The 22,451-nt window shown below is 30.6% G+C and overlaps 2 protein-coding genes across 2 annotated transcripts in view; one reads left to right on the plus strand and one right to left on the minus strand.

The window, feature by feature from the left end:
* Nucleotides 1-22,451, plus strand: part of LOC118198461 (acetylcholine receptor subunit beta-like 1) — a 316,357-nt gene that overhangs the window by 54,100 nt on the left and 239,806 nt on the right. The gene's annotated exons all lie outside the window — the stretch shown is intronic.
* The window catches only part of LOC118204698 (28S rRNA (cytosine(4447)-C(5))-methyltransferase), an 87,404-nt gene that overhangs the window by 11,573 nt on the left and 53,380 nt on the right, over nt 1-22,451 (minus strand). The window contains exons 9-14 of the mRNA XM_085820126.1: nt 20,025-20,130; nt 13,762-13,851; nt 10,724-10,811; nt 8,767-8,907; nt 7,059-7,198; nt 3,534-3,623 (exon numbers count right to left, since the gene is read on the minus strand). Coding sequence (XP_085676252.1) covers nt 3,534-3,623; nt 7,059-7,198; nt 8,767-8,907; nt 10,724-10,811; nt 13,762-13,851; nt 20,025-20,130 — 655 coding nt within the window. The remainder of the gene's footprint in view (nt 1-3,533; nt 3,624-7,058; nt 7,199-8,766; nt 8,908-10,723; nt 10,812-13,761; nt 13,852-20,024; nt 20,131-22,451) is intronic.

Genomic DNA, 22,451 nt, shown 5'->3' on the forward strand with positions numbered 1-22,451 from the left:
AAGACAGAAAAGACAAGCACAGCATTAAGCAGATAAAATAAATGACCTCTTAATTTTACTGCTCGTGTATGAAAAAGAGAGGTTGCCATAAGTGGAGACTAATGAGGAAAATGTGGAGAAATTTCCCTTTCACAAAAACATTAGGGAACACCTTCTTTTAATTTTTCTTTGTCTTTATATATTACTCAACTCTGAGACTCGCTGCACCTTCGTTTCATGCAAAATTTGTCGCGATCTGTCGTTATAGCTACATTTTAAAACACTTCTCAAGCAAAGCTGACGTCATTGAAAATACTTATGCTGTGGTTTATTGGAGGAATATTGTCATGTGAAAACTTTGTACCTCAATCATTTTCAACAAATTTCATGGATTAAATAATTAGGAGAATTTTCTTTTTGCCCTCTTCTTCTGAAGAAATTCTGTTCACAACTCTGCCCTTTTTTGCTGCTTTTAAAGTTGTTGTAGTCCTTTTTTGAGGAATTAGCTTTTAGGTTACTGCAATAACTTTTCCACATCTTCTTTGTTAACTTCCTAGCTAAACGCTTTGCATAGAGATACTAAAGCAAATAAAAAATGTCTTAGCTGTCAAAGTGTGTGGCTGCAAACCAACCTGGTCATAATTTCCTCCAGACATTTTTAACATTATCTTCGTCTTTGTGACATTCAACTCTGCTGGAGATTCACTAGGCCTATGTTTTGCTCTAAATTTGTACAGTGTGATTTGTTCTTGTCCAACTTTAAAAAAATTTCTAAATTGAGACACAGCATTATCTTTGAAAATGATTATACTGTATCTTGCTACTGTTTAATTAGGTTGATATTTTTATGTAAAAACTTTGCATTTAACTTCAAAAATCAGAAAATGGCACAGTTAACACTATTGCTGACATAATTCTTTTGCAAATATGCAAAGTGAAGGCTAGATGAATATTTAACATGGAAAGATGCTTTTCTTGGTCTGGAAATGAATCAAAATTGTTGTAATGGATTAGCCATCAGTGAGCTTCAGATTATATTTATTTATTTATACGGGACTAATTTATTTTCAAGGTTAGGAAATGCATATTTTATAAAGTTTTAGAACTTTAATTATTATTATCACAATGAAAAATAAATTATTTATCTAACTGTTTACTTTCTATCTATTCTTATAAATGTTACTATATATAATTCACTTTCTGCAAAATCCTTATTTTGCAGGATGATGCTCTAGTTTATTTTACACAATCTGCAGTTGCATTGTTCTCTCCGCTGGGCTCAGAAATCCTGTCTTCTCCTTTACATCGCACGGTTTTAAGCTGTTGTGAGTAAGATTCGATGCCTAAGTTGATAGAACCATTTCTGTGATTTGTTTTTGAAATGTTCCACAAATTGGTCATACAATAGAATTAGTCTATTCACATCACTGACAGAACACATATTACTAAGATATACCTTGATTTCCACATCACCGGGAATAGCACAACACTGCTCACTACATTAGAAAAAGTCCAAGTTTCACAAAGGTATTGCTTTTCCAATAGTTGTAAATAAACAGTTGTCACTATTACAGTTTTATCCTTCATAATTCAGATCTCAAACTGAGAATCTGATTTTTAAACATAAATATTTACAGACAGCCAACTATAATATGGACAAACGAAAGCCAGGGTTCCCAATTAACGAGGTGTGTTTTAAGAAAATTCCAGTCTATCTGCATAGTGCACGTTGGCTGTGCTGAGAGGTAAATTAATTATGGAATCACTTGAAAATACAAAAATTTGCAAATTACGTATGACTTATCCCCAAAGCATTATTATTATAACTATAAATAGGAGTTGTTTTCTCCATTGAAGATTGAGATTAGAATCTGCCCAATCTGGATTAAAAAATGACTTTTTTTGCACACATTTTGAAGCTAAACGAAAGAAAGAAACCTATTTAATGATATTTTAAAGTAAATTCCAGTATTTTATATTTATTTAGCAGCACACATGAGCAAAAAATATGAAAATATGTTCATTAAATTCTATGATGATATGTCATCATACTGCTGGAATTAGTTTCAGGAGTATGCCAAAGAAAATTGCCTGAAATTTGAAAGTATTATTAACTAATAATAAATATATTTAGAAGGAAGAAGCCACATTAAATGATATGAATAATATTAAAATAAATTACTTAAAGATTAAAAACTGAATTACAATAATCAACAATATTTTGGTGAATATAATTATATTAATTGGTTAGCCTTGATCACTGATTACTATTTAAAAAAAATTAATTTACTGCAAAGTGACAAATAATAATAATAATAATAATAATAATAATAATAATAATAAAAAAAAAAAAAAAAAAAAGAGAAGAGAAAAAGAAAATTTTAAAATTTATATTAAAAGATTTTGTGGTAAATTCCTAGTATATGGTATGGCCTCGGCATAATTTTGAAAATTGTCGCCAACACCAAAATGACCTGTTTACTGCTCATCATACCATCGAATTCCATGTGTACCATATTTTTAGGATTAAATGGATTTTGTTTTATACACAAATAGGAAGGTATTTCCTTTCGTTGTACATGCACTGCACATATCCATGCAAATTTCTCGATTCTTGAGGTTACTGGAAACCAAAGTTGTTGGAAACTTGCTTGCCTTTTTAAAAGACAATCTGATTGGAACTGTGAAGATTGGCTCTACACCAGCTACCCGAATGACACTCATGCAATAAATAATTCACCAAGAATGTGATCACTTCCAACAGTTGCATAAAAGTCGCCTTTTTGGGGAATTGCTGTATGAAATTCTCCGACTTTTCCAAATTTTGACTAAAAAATTTAAATTCCCTGACTTTTCCCGGTTTTTCAGGTAGTGTGGTAACTCTGGGGTGGGTGGGGTAGGTGTAAATTTCTAATAAAATTTGTAATTATGTAATATATAGTAATATATAATAGTAGTATAGTATTTTAAGTAATACTAGAATATTACTTAAAATTATTAATTGAAATTTTAAACATTCAAAATGAATCAATGCACTTATGTGAAAATGTACAAAATACTTAAAATCTGGCACATATTTGATTTATATTGCATTTTATTCATTCATAAATTTTTGTATAAGAGTGTATTTCCATTGGACAATATTTCCGTTACATCACAGAATGTTTTTCATTCTCCCCCCCCCCAAAGCTACCTTTTCAGCGGCACAAAGAAATTTTAGCAAATAATCTAAAACAGACACAATATATGTAGGCATTTTATAAATGATTAAAAAACACATGATATTTATCTTGAAATAATAGTAAATAAAAACAAATACACAAAAGTTCTCGACCTTTGTTCATTACATAGTTACAACTCCCTCAATCCCTTTTTGTAATCTGCTTTTGTTATGACATTACCTTTCACTAAAACCCTAAACAGCCCATGCATTTACACGGCAGTACTTAAATTTGTAATAATAATCAAAGGAGAGATAGATATTTGCAATACTTTCAAAAAACAATAGGAAGCTTTTCTTCCCCCATGCATTTTCTTCCCCCTAAATTACATACTTTTGTTGCTTTCACACTGGGATCTTTGGAAACAACACCAGTTCCGCTGCAGGGAGCATCACACAGAACTCTGTCGAAACCTGCCATCGTCTACAAAATAAAATTACAGATATTATTTCTGTAATAAATACCCTTTTTGCACATATTTTAAACTTGTATTAGATATACACAAATATCAATTAAACAAACCCATTAACTTTTTTTTAAAAATTTTCTCACTAATTACTTAAAAAATAAAATCAGACATGGGTAGTGTTCCCTCTAATTTTTGACTATAGATGTGTACAGTTTTTTACTACATGAATTATTTGCACGGCTTTTATTTTTTACTCTTACATCAAAATTAACTGTTTTAATAACATTCACTATTTTTAAAACCACACATTAAAATTTTAAAAATTAATTATACAAATGAATATTAATATATATGAAAACAATTATTTACTAAAATAATAATGTAATAGTAATATTGTTTAGATTTATCAGAAATAAATTAATAAATGAATGCTACATTTGGACGAGTATACACTGAATCTCTTCTCTTCTATCTTTAAAATTTAACTATTCAGCATATATGCAATCCAAATTTATACTGTTTCCATTACTTAAATATGATTCTACTTGCATTAACAGGTCTATGTGATTTTATTTCTTCAAACAAACAATACAATACAAGTGAACGCATTAAATACCACTGAAATTTTAACGAACACATATAATAGCGATGGGGGGGGGGAAGAAGAGTGATGTAAAAATGCAATTATTATTATTACTATTATTTCGATTAGTGAAATGTTTGTATGTAAATGTGTAGGGTATTTTTTGGTGCTAAATTTCATACACTGTGTTGCATGTGTATGCACGCAAAATTTTAAAAATTTAATTTTGCACACTACTTGAATGGGGGGATACAATATGTTTTTAATTAGATATATCATGAACTCAATGCATTTTTACTGAAATTAGTCTGAAAATGTAAAAATATAATATTCTTGAGAACTGCTTATATTGCTTTTCAATAGCTTAGTTTGTTGATCAGTAACAGAGAGATTTAATTTGAAAGATAAATATCTTACATTTTGATGGACGGCAACAAACCCGAGTGAAAAGTAAATACCGTATTTGACGGCATATAAGACGCACCCGTTTTTAGAAGGAAGGAAAAAAAGTTTCAATAGTCCACCACAATAACTTAAAATGTGGTTCTTTTAGTTCTCACATTTCGTAAATGCCAAATAAACAATCATTGAATGCAATTACCAAACATATTTTTATTAAGGAAAATTAACAAACGGCAAGCTATTTTGAACATGATATGTAAATTTCAATAATGAATAAATAAATATCTTGTTTATTGTAGTCATATTTTCCAGGGTATTTTTTTAAAAACAAATAGTTTTAAGCACCGATACCGACACGTTTATACAGAGTAGCACTGATACTGACACGTGTGTCGGCTGAGTCAAAGAAAGTCTATGTAAAGAAGGAAAGGTTCCATAGACGTAATGTCACCATCGAACCTGTTTGAACTTCGACATCAGCTTCGAACTTTGGCGCGTTTTGGCAACAGATATTTCACGCATGCGCAAAATAATTATGGCAGATGTAGAAAATGTTATGCGTGTCTAAAACTTTATCCGGGCTAAAAATAGCATTCAGTATTAAAAGTTAACCTTTGTAATTCCCATATAAGACGCAGGTAACTTTTTTGAGACCAAATTTAGGAAAAAAGTGCGTCTTATATGCCGTCAAATACGGTAAGTGCAAAATCATGTTTTGAGACTAATAGCCCTTTAAGACTAGTAAAAAGATAGATTTTTGACATTTCAGTGAACACATAATTTTTTTTTTTTTTTTACTTTCTCACTTTTTCTTTTCTGTTATTCCAAGTATTAAGATCCCCCCATTTTTAAATCAGCAGTTCTGTGACAGATGTGCTTATACAAGCCTTAATCATGAATGCTAAAAACTATCCAGTGGAAGTCAATATGCTAATTAAAGCATTAGTTTATAAAACCAGGAAAGAAAAGTAATATAAAAATTATTTTTATGCTAAAAAATTTTGAAATTACTTTCACGCTTTACAATGTATCCACTGAGACCTAGAAAAAATCAAAACCAATAACCTATAAAATGTAATAACAAAGGAAATAGATGTTCAGTTTTAAGTAAAAAAATCTTGTTTAATTTTAGTGTCGTAAGAAAGACATAAAAAGATTAAGCATTTGGTTAAGAACCTATGTAACTGAAAATCAATTTCACTGTTTACAAGACATAAAAAAAAAAAAAAAAAAAAAAAAAAAACTAACTAATGAAAAAATGAGAAAAAAGCATAAAATGAATTAATTCACAAAGAAAACTGACACATTGCTGAACATTTTGATACAAACAGAAAGGGAAAATCCTTTATCGTAAAAAAATGAGAAATTAAACAAATAAAATTATGATAACTTTTGCATTCACATTAAAATTTTAGAACCAAGCTATACAAATTTCTCAAAATGATAGATACAGGTATTTTAAAACATTACAGATGAAAGTAAAAATGTATTTTAATGTTATATTTCTAAAATAATACAATTTTTAATAATGTGAACTAATATAACTTTTATGTTAGTTAAAATTATACATGAGATTTGCATGTCGCCGAATTAATGTTTTTTGTTAGTAAACTGGATAAAATAAGTGATTCTGCCCTGTTTAATTTGCTTTATGTGGCTTACAGCAAAGCACACTACAACTATCTGACTATTGGGAAAGACGTCTTTGTGGAGGGCTTTGTAAGAGAAACTCGCTTGCATTTGCGTCACACACGAGGAAAACCAGGTAAACTCTCATGTAAGCAGAGGAAACGACTAGAATTTAATTGTCCAATTTGGCAAAAAAAAAAAAAAAAAAAAAAAGTAGTTCAATGATCTGGAAATTTTTTAATGTTAAATTCTTTAGCGTCTGAGTACAGTTAAAGAATTCATATTCCTAGCTAGAAAAAATTTTAAAGTTATTTTTATGCTAAAAAAATTCTTTTAAACCACTTTCATGCTTAACATATCCTCCCTCAGGGCTAGAATAAATTAAAGTCAATAATTTATCACTCAGTAGACTTAAAATGTAATAACAGTAATTTTATTTTGAGCAAGTAAAAAAATATTCTTGTTCAATTTCAGTGCAATAAAAAAGAGAAAGTGAGGAAAAAACGCATACGAGATAATAATTTTAGCAGATTTCATAAAAACAAAAGTTCATAAAATTTGGTATACATGCAAACACTTACTAATTTCATTGTTTAACTTAGTTAATTTTTTTATTTTTTCTCTAGGAAGTTTATTTAGCTGTAAAAAATCTTTACTAAAATATAGTAAATTACACAAAAAAATTCTAAAGTAAAAAAACTCATTTGAGCTTTAAGCCACAAAATATATTGATTATTTCGATTTTTTGAACTTCCAGATAGGATGTAGACTTACTTGGTTCACATAGAACATTTTTTACTGAAGATAAAAATATCAAATAATATATCATAAGCACCTTTGAAAAATTTCGTCCATCCTGAATGGACACTATGGTGTTCGTCACGCCCAAGCGATGGAGGTTTCCAACAATGGCCTTCGCTCGGTCTTTCACTGCATCATTCGCAAACAGTACACCTGTGTTCTTCATTAGGGCAGCTAAAAGTATTTAAATCATAGTTTAAAATATAATAAAAATTGAATAAAATTTTCAGAAACAAAGCAACAGCTAACAATTCACACAGCTGTTCATTGATATTTTGCACAGAAATAATATTTATGCTTAAAAATAATCAATAACAACAATTCAATATTATCTTTTATTATTCAGATAACAGCAAAGCATTCTGTGAGGAGAGATGTTTTCAGCTAAACTGGTTCACATTCAAGTTGTATGTGGGGAAAATGCCAAAAACTTGTAAACAAGCCAGGCTTATTAGCAGAGATTTGAACATGGGTTAAACTAACAATATTTGGGGATTTTACTGCTCAGCCACTGGTGGGCTAATTCTTCAATAAAAACTCTGCATACATAAATGTAGTACCAAAATTAACTACATTTAACTGCTGATTTTCAAACTTAACTCTTCATCAAAGAATACTTCAAAAGGCAAGATTTGCTTTCTAATTTTGTCAAAAAGGGAAACACCTTTTAAATATGAATAAAACTAATTAAAATAGCTGAATAATGAATTAAAATATAAATAAGAAAATATTTTAGTTTTCTGGACAGAATTTAGTACCCCATGTTTCGTAAATACATTGAAACATAAAACATGAAAGGCAATCACTCGATTGACTGACGATCATCTACAATTAGTGATAAAGATAATTTCTATTAAGTTTTAATTAATTAAGTTTTCTGCAAGTCTTCAAACTTTATTAAAAATAATGAAGCTTATAACTATATTTGCAGGCAAAGATATGTATTTTAATTTATGTGCTAAAGAAAAATCTAATAAGTAAAAGAGACTTGGTTTTCTTTATTTATTTTCAAATTTCATTCCATTTTGAAAGTTTTTGTTATTTATTTATTTATTTATAAATTAAATTAAAATTAGTTATTTACCAATTAATGAAACATACTAAATTTATTTGAAATAAATGACAGTCAGAAATATTAATCTTTAGTTGCTAATATGCGTGGATTACAAAGTATAATCTATAAAAATGAACCACAGGCACCAAACTTTAGATTTCAGACAGAAAATTAATATAAATTTGAATTTTTTCCATTGTGGTAAGATTATTTATGCATGCTTTGATAAGTATTTAATAAGAAAAAATTTTAAATTAGTTAAAATGTTTAAAGCCAATTTTAACTTACAATGTAGAATAGTAGACAGAGAGTACAGAATTAAATTTTAATCTAAGCTGGCTCAGAAATTTTAACTGGCATATCAAATTCAAATGCTGGCAGCGATAATGCAAAGCTGAATAATTACAACTAATCAGAGCTGTCAGGAATTAACATAAGGCTTTGTATGATTATTTGTACATATTACATGCACCGTGTAAGGCAGAAACATGCTCTGTCTTACAGTCCCAAAGCCTCAGTTTAATACTATCAGACTGATTCGCATTCTGGTTAGGAAACTGAATGAAGTTACTGTAAAGGCTGAAATTATAAATAAGTGAATAATATTAATAATAACTGTATAGATATAAAAAAGGATATCATTCATCCCACCTCTATTTGAAAAGATAATTTTTTACAGAGTACTAACCTATGTGGGTTGTCTTTCCCCCTGGAGCAGCACATAAGTCAAGAATTTTCTCGTTTTCCTTCGGTGCCAGTGCCATCACGGGTAACAGGGAAGCAGCTCCCTGCAGGATGTAATGCCCAGCAAGATACTCTGGAGTTGCACCTACAGGAAAAATATAATTATATATTCAAAGCTTCATAATTATAAACTAGAGATTAGACAAAATAGTGACTCAATATTTGAAAATATTAAAATGGTTAATTTAATCATTCTTTGAAGTGTCATGATTTAAGAACAGCACAGTTTGCTCTTGAATCATTAAGCAAATAACAAACTCATTAAATCAGAAGTACAAATTCAAGAATTTTACACTTTGTGAATGGCAACACTCCCCTTTACAAAACTGCAAGAAGTATAAATAAAAGATCTGGTATTTTGCATAGTGCATGGCTGATAGTAACTTATCCACCAAGAACAACTGGTTCACAAATTCCAAGTTAATCATAGGAAAGAGGATGAGTATGCTTGTCATTTGGTTAAAGCCTCGAGTACCTTGTAATTAACACTAAAACTTACCTAATCCATTGTAATTCAAACCAATTGCATCATAAGGATGGTATCCAAGTACTTTCCATTACAAATAATCTTTTGACAAAGTTTTTGGTTCAATGGATTTTAAGTACCCACATGTCACAAAGATGCTACACATTTACAAATGTTTATGCACTGTCCAGGATTCAAACCATAACAAGTAACACAGCACTTACAATCACGAACACACAAATCAGGAATTAAATTATTACAGGATTCGTAAAAATTTTTGCACATGGAAGTTAAATACTTTTAAGGACCATGAAAAATTAAGGACTAATGGGAATTGCATAAATTCAATTAAAGATATTATCAATGTTTTACCTTCACTTTTGTAATATCATCCTAAGAATAAAATAGGTTCGTATGTATCCCCTCCCCCCCCCAAAAAAAACAACTAAGGACTTTCAAGGACTCCATACAAAGCCTGTATTAAGAACTGCATGTTTTGCTCTCGAATCACTGAGTTAGTTAAGCGATTTACAAGCTCACTAAATTTGAAAGATAAATCAATGAATTGTTATGCTATCCTGAATGGCAACACTCTGAGAACAGCCTATTTATGAAGCTGCAAGAAAGAAAAAAAGTGATCTTGCATTCAGAAGGAAGGTAACATTTGTACGGTGCATTCATTATTTTGTTTTCTTCAGTGGTGGATTAGACTGTTGAACAGTGGTAGTTTGACCAGTTCTGATCCTATCATAACAATGATAATGTAAATACAAGTTTGTTGTTTCAGTCAAAAAAATCCTCCAGAAAGGTATTGCTCCCTTTAGCAAATATTCCTTGATGACCTTTATTAAATCAAACAGTCCATTAAAAATATATCTCACTTTATGTTGAAATAAAAATATAGAAAAGGAACAAATTACTAATTTTGCGCAAAATTGTTTATTTTAATTCGAAAAGCTTGATGCTTAATTTACAGTTTAATACATCTTTCTTAATGTTTTCTAAATTTTTTAATCTTTTGTTTCGAGAAACAGTCACAAACACAGAGAAAAAATAAACTTTGGTATTCGTTTTTCTTTTTTGAGGGGCCGGGAACTAAGTCTCACAACTAAATACTAGTAAATTTTTACTGTACAAGTATACATAACTTTTTTTACATTTATCTAAGCCATTATGCTTTATGAAAATCATAATGAACAGTAACAGTAGTACCAAGTGGCCCATTTCTGAACTATTTGAATTCTTAAACAAATGCATTTTTATAATATCAAACACAAATGAAAGTTCTTAACTGTCATTGATATCTTTTCATGTTGGATGCAATTCTTTTTCAAACAAAAAGCAGTAAAACTTTTTAGGTGTTTAGAAAAAGGTGGAAGGTGGCCATTCATTTATTACAAAAACAATTTAAATGAAACAGAAAAAATATGCTCACCTATAGGAACCTGCGAATCGTACACCACCAAGCCGACTTTGGACCACTTTCCGACGGGATCCAGATTCACCCCTCGATTGATCAAAGCCTTGAAAAGTGGTGAAAAATATAAAATATTAGCACCTTACACATTAAAAATATCATTTTAGATTGAGTATAATTGTATTTTAAATAATCAAGCCCTGCCTAAAAAATTAAATTTGCTAATCATGAAATAGTATAAAAATTATTATAGCAAACTATAAGCATAAAAGAAAACCGTCTGCAGAAAATACAAAAATGAAATAAATATATAGGATAAAAGTAGTAAGTGTAAACCAAAACTCTGTTAGAAAACAACAATTATCAACTTTTTTACTCAAGTCTGAATTCAGGATACTGTTCCTTAATTGTTATAATTCTTATTATTAATTCTAATGCTGCAAAAATGTCTTATTGTAATATTGTTGTTATGTAAATTGTAATGTTGTTTCTTAATGCTTATGTAATTCCTGTTATTATTTATAAAGCTGTTCCTTGCACATATAAATTTTAGGAATATTGTAATGTAAATTGTAACGTTTCAAAAATGTATTATAAATTGTAACGTTGTTCCTTATATGTCATAAGCAAGCCTACGAATTTCCAACAAATCGAATGTGTGAATGCCTGAAACTCGCTAAGGTACGAACTGCACAGGAATGATAACGGAAGAATTACAAAGTAGAGGAGAAATTCAACTCAAAGTTGGATACAATTTTTGAGGCTTGGCGATAAGATTTAATGAACATTAAAAAATATTAAATGAAGATAGATCCATTATTTGATTGTTTCATTTTACAATACAGCTCAAACTTCGTGCAAAAATGAGCAGTAAATTTAACTCTTTCGCATCGAGAGAGGACCACATCTCTTTTATTCAAACATCGAAAACGCCCGTGTATACGAATTTCTGTTGGAATGCTTTTTCTTCCCCCAACACAAATTGAACACTACAGCACTAACAATAACCTACTTAAGTAAAGCGACAACTTCTTTCTTGGACGCTTTCACCCTATGTGAAATTCCCCCTTGGGATGGGATTGCAACTTCGGTCATAAATAGCTAAACATTGACAGTAAACAAAGGGAAAAGAAGATGTGTTAAAATAACAGAACTATTTTTAATCGCTTGAAAAGAATGATTGACACGTCATTTAAGAACTCTTGAAAGCAATGAGCAATGCAGTAACGTGGTGGGGAAGAGCACTAGGTAGGAAATTATTGAGGCGGTCGGGGCGACTTTGATGTGAAAGAGTTTAATGAATCAATTCGTAAAATCAACCAACAACCAAACGTGCACACTAGGGTTTCGGGTAAAAATGTCAATCAGTTGAGTTTTGGTGCCACACACACTTTTTTTTTTTTCTCTTTGCCTTTACTAATATAATTGCTGCAATACAAACTGTAATGCAAATTGAAATATTGTTCCTTATTTTGCACATCATTTTTATAATTAATTGCAGTATTCTTAGTTTAAATGCAAATCATAATTGTTGTTTCTTAATTCCTACTTAATAAATTAATATTATAACACATATTCTTAAAGATATATATAAAAGCTTGTTTATTTGGAATCCTAGAAAAAATTACAAGCAGAAAATTTTCACTTTTAAATAATGTCTAGTGCCATGAACATATGAAACTAAATCAGTGAACCAAATTGAAAACTAGATTCAAAACCAATTTCAACATCTCTGTTCATTTTTGCAATTTTTAAACATAAAAATGTTGCAAAACAAAAAACCTTAAAAATATTTAAAAATATACAGTAGAACAGTGGCGTGGCTGGAGGCGTTGTTGCCCTTGCCCAGTAGCACATTTTTCGGGAAGGCATCTTTCGCACTTCCAATATCTTTATTTTATTGAAACTATTAAATGAAAATTAATTAATATTGACTAAATTGCAATTAAGGTGACATTCGCTACGACATAATTTAAGTATTGCAGAGTTTTATTTCCAATGTTGTTGGGAAAATCTAAACAAGAAAGTGCAGCAACCTTTTCAAATTATTTGCAGCTTATTCTAAAATACAATCTCTGGAACAAAGTTCCAAATATTGTTATACTGTTGTGAATTTTTCTTGCCATCACCATAAGCACTGCTGGTTGACAGAAGAGTTTTCTAAATAAAAATAATTTAAGGAGTATTTATGAGAAAGCTTTCTATACTGTCTACATTATGGCAATTGAGCAATCCAGCAGTTCAATGGTTTTAAGAACACCCCCCCAAAAAAAATTAATGTTAGAACTAAGATTTTTCTTAAAAACATCCTTTTTGAAAACTACTCCAATAAACCTGTTCTGTGTTAGATATGCTAACAATGTCTTGCAGTTTATTGTCAATGAAGAAAGAAAAAGTTGCATCCAGTTTTAACAACACCCTATTCTAAGAAAAAAAGAAAAAAATTTCACACCACAATTCATCATAAACTGCAGCTGCCAACCTTGAAATATTAAAAAGTGGAAAAAAATCTGAATGTTTTTCACACTGCATGGTGACACCATTTCAAAGGAACTTCAAACTGATTTTAATTCACCTTATAATGTATGGTTCTGTTATTGAACTATTTGTAATTCAATTTTGATATAAAATATATTAGCATTTAATTGGATGTCAAGAAAACCTTGAGGAGCGAAGGAAAGCTTCTCATTCTCAAAGTACTTTTAAATATGATGAAAATAAAACTAACAATTAATGTAGATAGTAATTATGTGGATAAACTTTGTCATGTATTACATATTAAAGTAACCAAAATTAAATGCAACTATTAACTGATTAAACATTGCTCGAATCTTCACATAAAAATTTACAAATGTTTACAGTAGATTAAGATAATTCAGATGAAAGAAAATGTAATAAATTGCTGGGAATTTACTAAATTACTGTTGTTATTTAACTATTATGCTATTAAACTGCGCAAACTACAATTTGTCCCAAATGATGAAATGTAATTTTTTAAAGAAAATTTACAATCACAGCATTAGTTATTAATAATTAAAATGGTTTAAATGTATTACATGGGCCAGGTCGCCACGCCTGGTTTTTAGTGTGTTGGCTCTTATGGTGACTGGTCGCTGAACTTCGTTTGCTTCCAACAGTTCCACCAACTGAAAAATGCAAAAATACATTTCATTAGTTCTAAAAGTATTGTTAAAAATAAACAAGATATGTAAGTTTTCATTAACAATCGAATTTAACACATTCACTGCTTAAGCTGATATGGTGTGGCCATTCATGCATGCCAAGATCCTATTTGCACTTTTATGCTTTTAAATTATTTTCTGTTGTTTTATTAATTTAAACATTGATATAACAGACAATTTTGACCAGTAAATAAAGTCACTCATAGTTCCATAGTTCAATTTAATCAAATTGTAACATATTATAAAAATATCCTCTACTTGCTGTGATCTTCGGAATATGTCATAAACAGATATGTTTTTGTATCCTAAATATTTAGTTATTTTATTAACATTTTAAGAAATAAACAGTTCACTTCAGTATGCCAAGTGTATTATTTAACTCCTTCCTATACACCAGAGACATAAACATTGTACACATTTGCTACGGCAGTACTCATACTTGGTGATTTAGGTAAGGTGATCGCCTATGAATCTTCTTGTAGATGGCAGTGAACATGTTAATAACCTTTATTTTTATAACTCAAAAATAATATTCACATTATGATTCTGAAGAGCATATATAACATTTAATGTGCTAAGCATTTAAATACATGAATTTAAAGTTATGTCAGAACAGGGATTTATAGCAGGGTCAATACTGAGTCTGCTGAGGAGTCGGTGAAATTTTAAACAAGATCAATGATGACCAATGGGTAAACCGGGGATTGGTTGCCAAATACGTATCGTCAATTCATTGACATAATAAAGATTAATTAATCATTGACTGAAGAAATCATCAAAAAAATTAATAACCAATTGTAAATTATTTAATACATTTTTAAGTCAATATTACTTTTTTTTTATGCACACATTTTTTTAAGCAATAAGTGCAGTATAAAAGAGCAATATGTGAGATAACACAGTAAAAAAACATGAAGAACGATAAACAAGAAACAGGCTGAATATTTTTGAAAGAGGCGATTTGAATTTAAACACTTTTATGCCAATGTTAAAAAAATTTGCATCAATAAGACAAACACTGCCATGATATTCATTGAAATCAAAATTTTGTGCAATTAGAACATATATGATTTTTTTTTTTTTTTCCCTGAACACTTGTTTATGTCTGTGTAAAAATTAAAAATACAAAAATATAAAAAATAATTAAACAAAGTCTAATGAACCATTTCTCCCAAAACTTTTGTTCATATTTTTAGTCTAAAGACCCGTTTCCATTAGCACATTGTGAACGCAAAGCGTCATTGGGAGAAACGCATACACAAGTTCGGTGGACGATTGCATTTATTGCTATCAGATGTCTCTGTATTTAATTTATGAGCTTCAGACTCTTAAGATATTAAAATTCCATGTTATTGGAAATTTTTATTTCTGCTTATGAACTGTTAAAGTAAAGTACACTAGCAATTTTTAGATAAGTAAGGTTATACAGCATATTATAAACATCACTAATTGCATAGAAGCTGAAGTAAACTTTCATTGCGTTTCTAGAAACCTTAAATATTAATGAAATAAAATATATATTATTAAAACTAAAATTTACTGTCACTGAAAAACTAAATAAATAAATAAAATAAAAAAGTTAAACGAATTAAAAAAAATAGTTGGTACTTTAGAAATACAAAGCAACTGTAAAGAAATGTTCACAATATTTACACAAGCTGGATAATTAGAAATCTCGTTTGTTTTAAAATGCACTATGCACAGTTATATTTTATGTTTAATCCAAAAAATATTATTTTTAATTCATATATCTTTTTATAGAAGTAAAGAAAATGGAAATATTTAATTAATTAATTCCTGTGCTTCTGCTGGAGAGGACTGCATTTAAAGCAATTATTATAGTAAGTTTTTTTTTTAAAAAAAATTTTGGGCATTAATACTGTCTCATGTCAATTGGTAGTGAAAGTTTAGAGCTGAGAACATCCCAAACTCTCAGCACATGTATGTACATTCACATAAAAGTGAAAAGAAAAAATATGTATATATGTACAGGAAGCATGCTTTAAATTCGTATTATATAATTTTCAAAATAAATTTCTTGCGTGGAAAATTTAAATAAATAAGAGCATAAATAAAACATTATATTTAATGCATATAATAATAAAAATAAATTATAAAACACAAATATAGATCAAATTGGAACAAGAAGCTAAGAAAGTTGCAGACAGGGTAGAAGAAGCATATGGGATTCGAACTCACAAGCCCAAAAGTTAAACAATGCTACCGTCAACTTTACCACTAAGCTATCATCATACAGGCACAGTATGCAATTTTGGCTTATATACATCATCAAGTAAATGAATTCTTAAAACTAAATATTTTGGTCCTATTTCAGTGTGCTACCGTCTAAAAAATTCACCAGAGTTCAGCTTCTAGGTCAACCCCCCCAAAAAAAGCATTATCTTTTAAAGTGGCATTCCGACTGATATTAAACAGGTTGCTAAAAGTATATTCCATGCCCTTACAAATATATGTTAGCCAAAAAGTTATATTTATAAGTAGAGAAACACAAATTTAACATACTCCTTAACACAGTGAAATATTTATAAGGCTATCAAATTTAATTTATAATTAACGTTTTTAGTTTTTACCTGTTTCAGAAGAAAAAATAACAAATCTTTTAATGCCATATCTGATTTGCTACAGTCAGACATTCATTTTCATTAAAGGTAAATAAATGTGTATGCAGAATTAGGAAATAATTATCAGGACAAATTTGTTATTTCATGGACTAAAACAAATTTTGCTATTTCATGGACTTGGAATTATATTTTTTTGGGCCTGATTTTCTTAAACTGAATTTCTTGAATGCCTGATTTTCTCTGTCAACTAGTACTATAGTTGCAGTTATCTTATTTTTTTTTAAATCTTTTTTTAAAACTAAATTCAGTCGATGGCTGTCTTTTTCAGTACGCAGATTTCTCGCTATAATGTTAAATCAGAAATAAGTATTTTTTAGCAAAACATTCTTTCCCTAAGCCAGCGTTCATCGCTACTTCTACCACCATTAATTTTTGGTGACAACACCTGATTGCTTCTTTTTTACCATGTGACCATCCGCAGACATATGGATAGAAGTTGAACTGCATCCGTCACTGCACATCGCTTAATGATTGGAGAAACACATACGCACCACAACGCATACACAGCAGTGGAAACGGGTCTTAACTGTCACCTTTACATTATTTATGTGTAATTATGTGTATTGTACTATGATTTGGTTGTACATTAGAGAAAAATGAAGTGGTCAATGAAGAAAGCCATTTCTTTAAAAGAGGTTGATGCAAGAAAAAGGTTGGGAATTCTCTGTGTTAGAAATCATACTTGAAAAAGCTCAATTTTATATTGCAAAATAAATGCAATAGTTCAATTTTTTTTTTTAACCATATAGTTTGTAAACTTTAGGAAGAGTCTCTTTTGGTTGCCTTGCACATTCTATTTCCATCATATAAATGGCAATAAATGATGTTTGCTACAGGTTAATGTGCTCTTTAAGTTTTCAGAAAATTGCATTAGATAGTTATGGTAGGTTTAAGTTCTACATACGTAGCATGTTTTTAAATTAAGAGTCGTTATATTGTACACACTAATACATGTCACATGGGTGGCAATGAGTGCTTGCAGAAATAAAAATAAGTGCCGTCACTCATTTACCACACCAAAATAGATTAAGTCGAGGCTTTCGGAAATAAAAAGGGAACTATGCGATATATAAGCAATGAAAGCAGTGAAAAGCATAATAGAACTGCAAATAGTAAAAGAGACAAGCACTGTTTGTTTACATTATGGTTTGGCTCCACCCCTACAACAGCTGACACCAATGTTATGCCAAATGGGATCAAACTGAAGATCAGCCTAAAAATAGTCAGTTCAAATATAATGGACACAGGGTGCCACCTGTTGGTCTTTAAAACATGTTTCAGCTTAAAATGCGTATATGAATCACACATCCCTTACGTTAGTTTTCCAGTGATACGTGGGTTGCTGAAAGTATCCTGAAAGGGTTTATTTATAAAACAAAGAATAATCTAAATTTAAAAATATGTACAGTAAAAGCTCGATTATCCAGCATTCAACTAACCGGAATATTTTAACATCTTAGAAAAAAAAATTTCCTCTGAAAAATTTAATAAACTTGATTTGAAACACCATTATAGATCTTGTTTTAGAAATAGATTTTCGCTAAACAGTGTAATTTAATGCCAACAATGAATAAGCATAATATCACAATATAAACTAAAAAGTTTGTTTTTGTTTAATGTAAACTCAATTAATTCTGAATAAGCTGGTTAATTTTTATGGACAAGAATATAAGAGTTGCCACTTGTAACAGGAGAATTAAATTCCAAGACTTTTCCAGGCGTGTTTTAAGATAATTAGAGTCTAGCTGCATAGTGCACATTGACTGTGCTGAGGGTAAATTAATTACAGTATTACTTGAAACCATAAAAATTTGCTAATTATATACGACTTTGAGGAAAAAAAACTTAATCCCCAAAGCATAACTATTATAACTATAATAGGAGTTTTTCTCCTTGCCAAACTAAGAAAACTTGCTACATAATAGTTACACATTAAATCAACACTCTCTTCAGCAATCAGTTGCATCACAAAATTAGTTAAGTTCAAATAAATGACCTTTTTAATTACATGAAAAAGAGTATATAATATCAGAAATGATCAATAAACATCAATAAAAAAATTTGCACAAAACTAAATTTGTTGTTTTAATTCTGCAATTTATGAGTCAATTCAAGAAACATATTTGCTCATTTTTTTAAATTCCAAAATTTTAATCTGCGCTTGTGTTTTTCCTTTCTCTGATAATTTTTTTTTAATCTTCACTATCACACAGTTTTTTGGCTTTGAGTGCTTGATGATATGCACCATGAGCAGATCTGGCATATTGTAACATATCAGAAGCTATTTATTATTCATCATACCTCCATTTACTTTAATGGCATCTTAAACAGTTAGCATTGCTGTTAAAAATTTTCTTGAAGGTTTCCTGCTAACATTATCATTATTAACTGAGAAATCACTTTCTACTATGGCATTGCCATGTGATAAAATTATAACTAGTTTTACAACACTTCAAAATCTGAATTATTAATCAAAAAGATCAAGTCACATTGCAGCATAAATGACAAAAGTGTCTTTCCAAACACCTTTAGTTCTGAATAACAATTCTTTAAACAGTACTTCTGATTTATATACAACTGTGGAATTTATCCATTCACTTTCATACAGTATGTGCAGTAACCTTTCAATCGTTTTCTCCTAAACAAATTCATTACACATAATGAGCTTAAGATCTAATGAAAAATGTATTTCACTAAACTATACTTAACTGAGCTTCTTTCAACTATTTTTGATGCAAGCTTAACCAAAAGGTTCTGCGAACATTTCCACAAACCTTCAAGATGGGAAGGATTCCCTAATGGGATCAGATGTTCTACTTTCATGTTTAAGAAATATGTCAGATTTTAAGCCTGAAAAGAAATTTTTTTTTTCAAGTTGGTAAAACAAATGAAATGTTGGTTTTATAATTTTAGTGTGGACTTTTTTTTTTTTTATTCATTTGGCTTTTCTAATGTGAATTTCATTATTTATACATTCGACCATCCGAAATATCATGTACCCAAGAATTGGCATGTCTTAAGCTTTTCAGATAGTCGAGCTTTTACTGCGTATACATTTTCCAAATTTGAAAAAAAGAGAGAATGATCTAGCAACGTTGAAAGCATGCATGGTGCAAGTTAGGTTGAAAAACCACTGCTATATGATGTTACCTGACACAGAATCTTTTGAAACATGCAACAGAAGTTTCATTGCGCTTGACATTTTGCCTATGCATACACCATACACAGTGCCATTTTTGTTTGAGTGATACTAGCATAGCCACAAAAATACTACACACATGAAAATCTACTGAGAACAAAATCATAAGCTTTGCTTTTGCAATGTTCTGTTTATAGAAATCTTGCTTTGTTGAAACTGTCAGACACAACAATTTAGACATCCTGCATTAACAAACATTATCAAAAGTAAAATGCCCAAATAAATTAATTATATTTTAGAGTACATGTACACTTTTAAAGGAAGATCTGAGAACAGAAAAGTTACACAATACGTACCTCTGAAGGTGAAAATAGCTGGAGAAACTTATCCATGAGAAATTCATTGTAGCTATAATATGTACACAAATCCTGCTTTAACTGGCTTAGATAATCTATCCGATCCCTGAAAGATAAAATTACACATGATTAAATTACATATACTAAATATCACAAGAAAAATACTACTCTTCATTGAATTCAAGACTATGATAAAAGGTAAAAATATTAAAAACTTTCCATATATTAATGAACAATGAATTAATCCAATACAGCATTTTGCTACAAAGATACAGAATCATTCAAATAAGAAATAAAATTAAGGAGTTTATTATCAACAAAGAAAAAAATTTTTTAATAGAAAATTGAAGGAAAATCTACATAAGATACATTTTTAGAAATCATGCAAATCTTACATAAACAAAAAATATTTCACTCACTTCATTTGAAATAAAATTTTGTTAAATTACACTGCTCGACATTGAAAATGCAACACCAAGAAGGAGTGGTCAGAAATTTATGCAAATTTTAGAGTAGACGCATGTCACTGAGTTATGCGAATGAAGTGAAATGCGCAGCTCTTTGATGCACGTGAAGTAAGATATAAGGAATGTGCAGAATGGGCGATATTCGTCTTGTTATTTCTGCCAGATAAATTATCGAAGAAAGTTGGTTTTTGTCCCAGAGGATACGTGTAATAGGAGAGAATGCCAGGCCGCCATCAACGAAGGCACAACGAATGCCATCAACGAAGCAGATAGACGATTTTATGAGGGTTATGGTGATTGGACTAAGAATTGGTCCTTACGTCAAATCGCTGCTGATACCATGTTGGATGTGTGCACGGTGCATCAGCTATGGCGAACATGGTTGGAACAAGGAAATGTGGGAAGAAGGAGGGGGTGCAGGTGCAGCCAGAGTGACGTCAGCACGTGTTGGTCGACGCATCTGCCGACAAGCTGTGGTGGTCCCGCAAGTCACTTGTGCCACGATTCTGCACCATGAGCAAGATACCCTGGATGCTCCCGTGTCGGCCAGAACTATTTCCCGTCAACTGGTTGAACGTGGCCTGCACTCACGGCGTCCGTTAAGAAGACTGCCATTGACCCCACAGCATAAACGCCAATGTTTAGAATGGTGCCGGACTGGAGCGATGTGGATGACAGAATGGTGAAACGTCATGTTCTCAGATGAGTCACGCTTCTGTTCATCCAGTGACAGTCGCCGCATACGTGTGTGGCATCGACTTGGAGACAGATCTAATCCAGCAGTAACTGTGGAATGCCCCACCTCACGACAACGTGGCATAATAGTTTGGGGTTCTATTGCCTACGATTCCAGGTCACCTCTAGTTCGTATTCAGGGCACTATGATGACCCAACGATACTTGGATAATGTACTGCGGCCGGTGGCAATCCCCTACCTTCAGGGGCTGCCTAATGATATTTTTCAGCAGGATAATGCCCGACCACACAGTGCTCGCACCTGCCAACATGCTCTACAAGGTATACGGATGCTTCCCTGGCCACCATACTCTCCTGACATGTCACCAATTGAACATGTGAGGGATGTGATTGGACGCCGTTTGCAGACAATGCCCCTGCCCCGTTCAGAAGATGAACTGTGGCAAATGGTTGAAAGGGAATGGAGAGCCATCCCTCAGGACACCATCCGCACTCTTATTGACTCTATGCCTAGACGTTTCTTTGTGCATTGCTGTCCGTGGTGGTAATACATCCTACTGAGCCAATGCCATTCTCGCTCTGTATTCTGACTATCATTTTGAAATAAAGATCACTTATTGCTGCTTGCTGTCTCTGTCTTTTTTGCAAATTTCATCACTTTCTGACCACTCCTTCTTGGTGTTGCATTTTCAATGTCGAGCAGTGTATTAAGATCCACACTGAAGAGCACGTAAAATGTTTACTTCAGTAAAAAATAAAATTTTTTAATGAAATATAGGAGTAAACAGTTATTCTATTTATTAAATCATAATCTGTTTTCCCCCCAATTTAATGTAGTCTTAAGTAATTAGTGCATTATTTCATTTTTGCCATTTGCAATTAATTTAACATTTTTTTAAAGAATAAATTAGACCAATGACTTAGAAGATACTCAAACTACATGTGAGGCAAATGCATGACATGAAAAGCGCTGGTGAGATCAATTTTTTTTTTATAAAATGACAAATTTTATTAAAAAATACAAAGCACTTTAAATTTTGATTACTGTAAGCCATAAGAATAATATTGCAAAAGGGAGAAATTTCAAATTTATATTTATTTTCTTTCTGGATCTAAAGTTTGGTACGCGCAAGAAACTTCGTGAGTTATTAAAATATACTGAAAGCTAAATCTTAAATTTTGAGACTAACTTTTGTTTAAAATAGTTCTAATATGTTTAATTAAATAACTCATATGTGGAATATTGTATTGTAATTGCAAATAG

The sequence above is a fragment of the Stegodyphus dumicola genome, chromosome 1 (genome assembly GCF_044657685.1).
Source record: "Stegodyphus dumicola isolate Sdum_Otavi_A_Nest chromosome 1, ASM4465768v1".
NCBI lineage: Eukaryota > Metazoa > Arthropoda > Arachnida > Araneae > Eresidae > Stegodyphus > Stegodyphus dumicola.